Source organism: Aethalodelphis obliquidens, unplaced genomic scaffold, assembly GCF_003676395.1.
Source record: "Aethalodelphis obliquidens isolate GAN/ISIS:26980383/991018 unplaced genomic scaffold, ASM367639v1 scaffold1, whole genome shotgun sequence".
NCBI lineage: Eukaryota > Metazoa > Chordata > Mammalia > Artiodactyla > Delphinidae > Aethalodelphis > Aethalodelphis obliquidens.
Window position 1 is genome coordinate 98,248,889 of NW_020837945.1, and position 10,099 is coordinate 98,258,987.

A 10,099-nucleotide genomic window follows, 5' to 3' on the forward strand; every position below is an offset into this window, starting at 1 on the left:
CTATCAGGGAATACCCATCTTTTAGTACTGAAATGCCTAGCATATAATAGATGCTCAATAAACGCTTTTTGAATTGAAATCATAAAATCCCCTAACCTTTTCTTCAAAGATGACTATCAAAATTTTTACTCATGCTTGGAATATTATGTTTTCATGGCTTTATCTTTAATGAATACAATCCAAATTCTTAAATAGCTATGTGAGAAAATTCCAAGTGTGATATAATTTTAAATTTCAACGTACATCTTAAAAGCTGGTTTCTGACATGTAGCTGTCTACATTCACTCTCATGGTTGGAAAAAAACAAGACATTAAATGTTTTTCTTAAATTGATTCGGATATGAAAAGGGATATGAGTCCAAATAAAAGGTCAGATGATTAAGCTTAAATAGAATAGTAACACTAGCTAACTTTTATGACATTTATTGTATGCCATGAACTGTGCTCAATGCTTTACAAATATTAGCTTACTTCAACCTCTTAAAAATGGTTTAAGGTAGTGACAGTGATTCTCTCTGGTTTATAGGTGAGGAAACTGAAGCTTAGAGAGATTAAGTAATGAATCCAAGGTCAGACACTGACATTTAAACTCAGGCATGCTGGCTTGAGCCAGTGCTTAACCACCGTGCATATTGCACAAACCAAAACAAATAGAAACACAGTTACATGGAATGATAATTAAAGTGTTAGGTCACATTATTATGAAGATCCAGGTCTTTTGTTCTAGAAATTGCACTGTAGCTTAATAACGGTAATTAAACTTTGAAGCTACTTTTGATTTCACAGAGAGAAAATGTGTAGCATAGACATAGTTTTACATCATTTAAGAAATTGTCTGATTAAGAGTTGTAATATCAGGGGGAAAAAAGGTCTGTGAGAGCTCCCACACTCACGATCAGTTCTTTGCTGAGGCATAAAGATTGCTAAACGGTGCCCCTTTCATTCAATCCCTCCTCTTCTTTTTTACCTCTGGGACTACTGTCTCAGGTGAGCATCTCCACTTGGACTGATACAGAAGCCTCTAAATGGTCTTCTCACAACCTGTTCGTTTTCCACACTGCTGCCAGAGGTACCTTCACACCAACCAACAAAAATACAGTATCTCTCTCCTCTTTATTAAGAACAAAGAGATTGTTCCTAATTTTATTTTGAGTCATACATGCCACTGATAACCAATGAAAGCCATGAACCCTTTCCCAGTTTAAAAAAAAAAAAAACAATACACACTACCCATTATTCTCTGGCATTGCTCATTAGGGATTTCAAATATCTGTCGTCAGTTTGCTTCTTCACCTGATATTCCACCATTTATCTCATCGTCTGTACTCTGGCTCCATTACACTTCTTACTGTTTCTCATGCTTGGAATAGCCTCCAAGTTCTGTCTTCTCATCACTCTTAATTATCTGGGGTAGGATGCTGAAATAGAGGAAGGCCTTATGATGTGTCTGTCATAGAAGGCCCAGGATTCAAACCTCATTATATAAGCTTGGGAATGGTACTTAACTGATTAGAATCTCAAGTTCATCACTGGTAGAGAGAGGGTGATAACATAATTTTACAGAGTTTCTTTCAAGATCAAATGCGGTAGTGGGTGTAAAGGGCTTGGCACTCAATAAATACATGTTCCTATCTTCAACCCCTGATGGATCCTCCTCACATTTTATCCCCATTCCCCACTCCAATGAATGGATTTGTGGTTTTACTCTCTGTGCCCCCAGATCACCCAGGAGTGATACCTCTAAACTTGTAGGCTTGTTGGGTATTGATTTACTTCTTGTCTGTTTCTCCCTCTAGCCCAGTAGTACCTGACCCGGTTGCATACTTAAATAACCTGCAGAGCTCTTTAAAAATTCCACTGCCTGATCCAATCAAGTCTGAGTCTCTGGTCTGGTACACAACTGTGATTTTTAAAGTGATTCTAGTGTACAAGCCTAGACTATAGACCCCTTGAGAGCAGGGATGCATCAGTGAAGCCCCACTGCCCCCATGGAGCTGGCACCCAGTGGACGTTCAGTGAATGCCTGTAGAGTGAATGAATGAGTGAATGAATGAGTGAATACATGTATGACAGCCAGTTATCCAGGCCTTCCGAACATATATTTGATAAACTTTAACCCATTTAATTATGAAAATGTGACATTTTAACATATTCTTAATACATTTATATTTATACATTGGTAATCAATACCTAAGTGGGTAAAGATGCACTTTAAATTTTCTTAAAATCTAGATATTGCTTCAGGCAACTTTCTATCTACACATTTTTATGTTTAGTGTTTTTTTTGTTTTTTCTTTCATGCCTTTGGGTCCGAAAGTCATATGGGCAAGGTAGTTTTAACCTATAAATCTCTTAAAGGATGCCTAAATACCTAGAGCTGAAATTAGCAGTCTACTTGACACTATTAAATTTCTTACTATGGAACTATTATATATAATCCTATCCCTTCTTGCATTTGTTTGGTTGCCTTCCTCTTGGAGTGTATATGCAGATTTATATTTAACCTTCCTGTGTTCTTTGTTTTTAGTGACCCATCAAAAATTGTGTTAGTTGTAAAAATATACACAGTACCTTGAGGAAAGAAAGGGACTAATGGCATTAGAAGCAGTGACTCTAGCAACTTGCTGAAATGAACTTTTCCCCATAATGGCTGGTAGTGCTTTATTTTCTGAATGCTAAATGGAAGGTAATATATAATAAAAGGTTTCTTTTCATATAGTAAATAGTGTCGGAACATCATGACTGATAAAATCAAGTTTCTCATCTAAATGTGAAAGATTTATAAGTTTATTTCAGTAGGATTCGATTTCAGGATGGCCTCTAGACACTAAGCTGGGTAAGGAAAGAAGATTCCTATCTTCTCTGATAAAGAGAATCATGACTTCATTACCTCAGTTCTGGCCTAGAAATTGAAATGTTATCAGCTTAATAAAAAGAAAGCAAATACATTACGAGATTGTCACTGTTGGGGGAATCTCACTGGTGGAAATGCACAGGCTGGATATTTTATTTAAATAAAAATGGTGGATTCTGGAACTATATTTAATTTCTCTACAGTGTTATTTTCTTGTAGGTAATCAGTTCTGATGCGGGGTCGACGGTTTCCTTCTGGATGATAGACACTGGGCAGAAAATCAAACAGTTTACTGGTTGCCATGGCAACGCAGAAATCAGCACAATGGCCCTCGATGCAAATGAGACACGGCTTTTGACTGGCAGCACAGATGGGACTGTAAAGGTGCGAACACAGTGACGCTTTTCTATCCAGATATGAGGGGGCTAAAATATTGTGTGAGGAGACACAGCTTTGGCTATATTTGTGTTGGTATTTTTGGCCTTTCAAGAAGAGAGATGAGAAGATAAGAAGAGCTAAATAACCCAAACCATCTAATAACAAAGCTGTTAGGAAAATAAACCTCTGAGGAAAAATGAATAAATGGTTTTTCTGAATAAATTATTTAGAATCAAAACACAACTTGGCTTACTTATTTCAGAAAGTCATAGAGGACCACTCTGGGGAATAAGAAGCCTGAATAATTTTCATGTGCTTCAGCTAATGTCTCTAGTTTTCATTTTTCTTTCTGTTTTTTTTTTTTTTTTTTTTGGTATACAAAATGAGAAATCAGGACAAGTAAGTAAACTTCAAAAATTGCATAGATGCAAATTTTTTGGAAAATGAATATTTAGAAGTTACCCATTTTGTAATCTGCATTTTTATGTGAAGGTAATAAGACAGTAAAGAAGGAAAGTAGGAAGAACAATCATAATTTTATTTATTATCCATCCTAAACTAACACTATTTCATCCTCTCAGCTTTTAAATTTTGTACCTATTATTAATTTCTTCTGGGAGGAAAGTGGTATTTTACTTTGCAAAGGTGATCAAAATTTCAGGCAAAACTAGATACTTACAATCTGAAATCATGCTTACCAGTGAATCTTCTCTGTTCTTCTCAGCTTCAAGAGAGATGACAGTGTTGGATGAGAGATGACTTGTGACAGTCTGAGGCAACAGAAGGCAGTTTCTTGAATAAGCTTTGAATGGTTCTCAAATTTCTGTCCTAACTGGGGTCAGAAGGCTGTTAATTAGATGTACCTTCTGTGTTAGGTTGTAAGATGCATTCAGGTAGGCTGCATGGGAGGGTAGTGGAAAGCTACCTAGATATGTAGGTAGAACATTATGGAAGTTGGGGGCAAGTATTCTGGGAGATTCCAGGCTGCAAAAGTCAGTGTGAAGCATGTTGCAGTGAGAATCTCTAGAAATCAGCAGAACGTGGCCTCTGGGAAGGGTAATGGCATGAGGTATGGACTGGGAGAATGTGTTTAAGTAAAGTAATCTAGTTCATGGGAGAACTGGTAAAATGTGGGAAGGTAATGGGATAATCCCCATCCTAATAAGTCAAGGTAGAATAAAACAAGAATAACTGGAACTGGAGTATTAGACAGTGGCTTAGGCAAAAGGAACAAGTGAGAATCCCACTTACCAGTCCTTGGATACAAGGCTGAAGTGAAAAATGAAGGAATGGATTAGATTATTTTTATCCCTATCTTGGGAATAACTGGTCATAGAGTCTAGCGTAGGGCAGACTTGTAGATGGTTGCAAAAATGGTCCCAGCTAAGGGTCACAGCTTGATAGGATCTGGAGACAGTCAGGTCTTTACAATACTTTTTTGTGGGTATTATTTTAGGTGGACTTGGTAAGAGCCATATTTAGAGGAGAAAAAAGTGATGTGGGTGAAGAGCATGTATACCCCTCAGTGTCTCAGCTCAAGCCTTGACATGTTAGAAGTTAATGTGAATTTAGTATTACAGTCACAGCTTTTGGAGGTACATTTATCTTTATCACAATAGCACAACAGAATTCTGAACTTTGACAATTTCAGTGTAGGTATGTCGGATGCATAAATCAAGGTTGAGCTGCGCTGGCCATATTCTGTGAAGAAACAAGAATGAATGATATTTTCCAATCTCATTTATAATTTAGAATCTAAAACCCAGTACCTATGCAATCAAAGATTTAAAAGTATTGCCCTATTTATTACGGTTTTGAAGTGTCTGTTTTTAAATTAATTGTTTTGAATAATGTATGCACACAATAAGATTTTAAACATAAAAGGGATATACAGTGAAGAGAAAGTCTCTTTCTTACCCCTGTTCCCAGCTCCTCCATTGTGGCTACCAGTGGTACTAGTTTCCTGTACATCTTTCTAGACCATGAGCACCATTTTTTTCTCAGTGGCAGAGTCCACTGTCCATGCTGCTCTGCATTTTCCTGTATTGGACATTGATTCATATGAATGCAAACAACAGCAATAATGATGTTAGTTAAATTTTATCGCATGGTTACTATGAGCCAGGCACTGTGCTAAGCACTTTACACACACACACCTCTACATGGTTGGTACTATTATTGTACCAGAGGAGGAAACTGAAGCCCAAGGAGATAAAGCAACTTGCTTTAAGTTTCCATAGCTGGTCGACTCTGGGCAAAGCTTGGACACTTGGAGGTGACTCATTCTTCTAAATAGTTACATTATATGCTACTGTAGATATTCCATATTCTGATGTTCAGTCTCTTGTTAGTGAGCAATTAAGTTGATTTAAATCTTTAGCTTTTGTAAACAAAGCATCCAGAATATCCTTCAAAATATGTCATTTCATACATATGAGTGTCTCTGTGTGATGATTTTCTAGAAGTTGAATTTTTGAGGCAAAGTGTATATGTGTTTTAATCTTGATAGAAGGTGCCAACTTGCTCTTTGATGATGAACCAATAATGTTTCATAGCAGGGCTTAGTTTTAACTGCTGGTGACCTAATGACCTTCTCTCTTAAAGTATACCCATCAGGTCTACGTCCTCAGCCACTGCCCGAGGAGGTAAACTGGAATTGCTTGTGCTTCTGTGGGCTCGGGTCTGGCACGCACTGTCAACAGGAGGTTTTATTGGCAGAAGATAGGAAACCTAGGACGTGATGCTCTGTATTAGATGTTTAAAATTCCAAGCATGCCTGAAGAGTAAAGGTCCCGTGTCATAAATGAGGAAACTAAAATTTAGAAAGACACTTTGAGAAAGAACCAGGATTTTGACAGACTCCAAAATGTGGCTTTTCATGATTTTGTATTGTCTCCCCCTAAAAAATATACACTTATTTATAGCCTTTGAATCAACAATATTAGAATAGACTGGTAAGGTTACAAAATGAGTAATAGATATAATAGCTAAATTCAAATGGTGAGAGGATTTTCTTTAATTATTATGTATCTCAAGTGAATCGACCCTAGTCCAGGATGTAAACAAAACCGTGTAAAATAATCCTATTACACTCTGTTAATGTACTCATTGAAGAAGACGTTCTCTTTTCTTGTCTCAAAGCTGATTTTACTATTTCTCTTGAAGGTCTGGGACCTCAATGGCTATCGTCACCACACACTTAACTGTTGGGCAAGAGGGAGCTGTGGATATTTCACACATCCTGGTTCTTAAGAAGAAAATCCTGGTTACAGGCTGGGACAGGTATGATGTGCTTCATGCAAAACTGTAGGAAGGTAAAAGGAGAAAGTTTTATTTAAATCAAAATCTAAAGGGAAAAAGAACATAGAAATCCTGACTGATTCTGCGTCTTTAACTCGCTGGTGACCTAGGTGAGTGAAATTCTATTTGGAATTGACTGAATGCTTGTGAATAAAATATTCTATGATCACGTAGTTTGAGTGGCTTTGAGAAGTGTTTCATTGCTTTCTCCTGGCTTTGGGAATCTTCTTCTTTAACCATTCCAGATAGAAACATAAAACCACTTCCTGGGGATTAAATCCAAAAGTTTCCCAAATTTTATAGTCAATAAATTCTTAATGTATAAATTGCATTCCTTCAACTGTAAAAGGAACTCATTCCTTCTTCTCTTGTTACTTAGTTTAAATGACAGCACAAGAGGGGAACAGCCTGCTGAAATCTATGTTAGCACCTCCTTCATATCAGTGCAGAGAAGGGCCTTTCACAGCCCACTTACTGTTCTCAAGGAGCAATTTTTCCATTCATTATAAGGAAAATTACTTTTCTTTCCTCTTTTCCTGAGAGAACTAAGGGATCATAAATGGCCTTTTCTATGGCATTGTATAAGCACTAGGAAAATTAAAGTGTGATGTGTTTTGAAAATATATTGTCCATAAATTCGACAGTTCACAAAATATTGCTCTAATAGGTAATTTGCACAAGATTATTCACTATAGAAATATGATCTTAATGGTTTGAAGTAGGACTAAATCAGATTTTATACCTAGAAAACCAGCAGTATTTATTTGGGGATTTTTATCAGTCATAGGGAAGGCTTTTGCCTAATGTAAATGTAAACACAGACTAGAAAATATAGTGACCCACACACACAGCTTAGTTTTCAGGGGTGGTTTGACTATAAGTAAAGAAAGTATAGTTCATTCATTATAGTTCTTAATAGGATGTATATTCTATGTGCTATTAAGAACTAATTTAATCATCCCCACCTTTGAAAGACACAGCTTCTTCTCATCCCTGGGAGCAATCATGATCCGTCCATGACTCATAACCACTCCAGCAGACTACGGCCTAATGATCTCTATAATTAGCCTATGGCAATGAATAAGTGAAGTTCTCTAATATCATGGCAGGGGAGATGTGTAATATACAGCTGAGCCACTTTAAATTTTGAACGTAACAAAAAAGAACTTTAAAACTTAATCAACGTTAGTCAAAACTATGGAGACACACCATTTTCTTAGTTATATTTTTTATACATCCATGGCTAGAAATAGCATCAAATGTGAGTTTTTTTAATTGGTTACAGGGGGACATTTTTAAAGATTAGATATATAGAGTCATTCAAAAGTGGTTTAAAAGAACACCCAATGATTTGATCTGTATTGGTGTGTTTTGCTGAAAGCCTTACTTTCGGTTTCAAGGTTAGTAGGATTCGCTGGCAAAATAACCGCTCTACACTCAAACAAGAATTTAGAGAGAGTTTATCGAATTAACAGAGATTACAGTATACTAATTAAGAAAAGAATAGTATAACTAACTAAGAAAGAATGGTAAAGACAGGTTTACACATCACTAAATTGGGGAAGCAGCTGCATCCAGACCCAAGCAGCGCTGGGAAGTCCCTTGAACAGCAATCTGGAGTCCCGTTTGGGAAGGTCCCAGGCGGTGCGTCCACTCCATTGCTGAGACTTCAGTTTGCCACTCAAAGGAGCCCAGCTTTTAGCACAGGCCACAGGCTGATAACGATCAGCCTACGTGGAAGTTTGCAGCTCTGGTTGTTGTCATAAATGCCTTGGTCTTAACTCTTAAGTCTGAGAATGTCCTTGAGCCCCGGGGGCTGACCAGACCCTCAAGGTGTAAGAAGTCCCAAGACTTACTCCCTGTCTTATCTAATGGTTTACAATGTATGCTGGTGCCACCCCTGCTGGCCTGGGTGTAGCTCAGCAGTTTGGCATGCAGCCAGCTTTAGCGTCATTGTCTGGTCAGAGAGAGGCCTAGTGCCACCTCTGAAGCCTGAACAAGACTACTTTACTAGCTTCCCCAACATGGTGGGTGGTCACTTTCTATAATCTTGGGGAGGAATTTTTGGGAGGATTGAAATGAGTGGAGGAAAACTTACCACTCCTCTCATTTTCCTCCATCTTTTCCATCTTCCACAGGGTTGTCAGGACTTGGATCCCTGTGGTTGGAATTGAAAGTTGAATGAATGCATTCTCAATTATATTGTTTTACTTTCATGTTGATGAATTTAAAAATTATATTTCCTAAGTAGAAGGTCTTACGTTAGGATGGATTTTGCAGGATCTTCGCAGGGTCGTTTTTTAACCAAGAGGCATTTAGCAAAAGAGGCAAGAGAACAGGTCAGTTTTTTGGTTCTGGCTTGGGGAGGATGGTCCATTAAGCCAACTCCATAATAGTTTAGTGATTTGAGAAGAAATAACTGGAAGATTGACCGTCAGCTTATTAAGCTTTCTTTAAGACCCAGAGGAGGTTGTTAAGTTATACTGTAACTTTAACTTTAGGCTCTATTTAAATAAAGAAATTGATCTGATAATTCTGCCCAAGATGGAACAGAAATTACATTTATTGAGTTAGGTGCATAAATATGCCATCCAATTTATTTTATTCATAGTGCTTTGTAGCATTACCCACTTTACGTACACTATCTAACTTAATCCTTAGCTTCCTCTCGGAAGGTAGGCAATATTTTATAGATATCTCAAATCTCTATCTTCAGCTCTGCTCTCTCTAAGCTCACTTATCCGTTTGCTTCCTGGATGCGTCGGACTGCAATCCCCAATTCTACATATTCTAAACTGAATGTATTATTCATTCCCTTTCCCCAAATCTGCTTCTTCTCTTAGATTCGGAGCTTCAGTTAATTGCTAGACACCCTGTTCATCCACCTTGGTTTTCCCTTCTCACTCAACTTCACAACCAAGTAGTCTCTAAGCCTTATCTATTTTATATTCTAAATATTTTTTCAAATCTGTTCCTATTACTACTAAACTGTATAATTCAGAGCATCATTTCTACATACATGAATGTCACAGCCTTCTTATTTGTCCTTTCCTCTAGTAATGCTTCTCTTTTACCTCTTAAATAGATTTGCTCATTTTAATGATTTCTACAGTGATTTCTTTCTACAATGCGATCTGTCTATGTCACTTCCCTGTTTAAAGCTTTTTAAAGTGTCTACAAGAAAACTCACGAAACGCCCTCTGGCCTGGACTTTTCTGAGCTTCATACTCACCCATTCTTGTGTACATTCCAAACTCAAATAACAACCTGCTCTCAGACTGTTTCCATACAAACCGTACTGTTTCTCAACCCCATGCCTTTATTCTCTCCCCTTACCTAGAACTCTCTCCAATATTCTTCATGTGGCTAATGTTTATTCCTATTTCAAGTCTCATTCATATATCTTCTCCATCAGAACCTTTCTCTTTACACCCAGGGTGGAAATATGCCCCCTTTTGTCTTTGTGTTATTTATTTTCCTGTACTTTATTTAACCTAAGAATATATATACTGAGCATTTAATAAGCATATATATATATATATATATATATATATATATATATATATA

At 37.2% G+C, this 10,099-nt stretch overlaps 1 protein-coding gene across 1 annotated transcript in view; it reads left to right on the forward strand.

Annotated features, from left to right (window-relative positions):
- WDR49 (WD repeat domain 49) overlaps positions 1 to 10,099 on the forward strand; it is a 136,293-nt gene that overhangs the window by 79,563 nt on the left and 46,631 nt on the right. Inside the window, 4 exon segments of the mRNA XM_027123886.1 lie at positions 3,074 to 3,238; positions 6,398 to 6,436; positions 6,438 to 6,521; positions 8,991 to 9,004. Of these exon segments, the coding sequence (XP_026979687.1) occupies positions 3,074 to 3,238; positions 6,398 to 6,436; positions 6,438 to 6,521; positions 8,991 to 9,004 (302 nt within the window).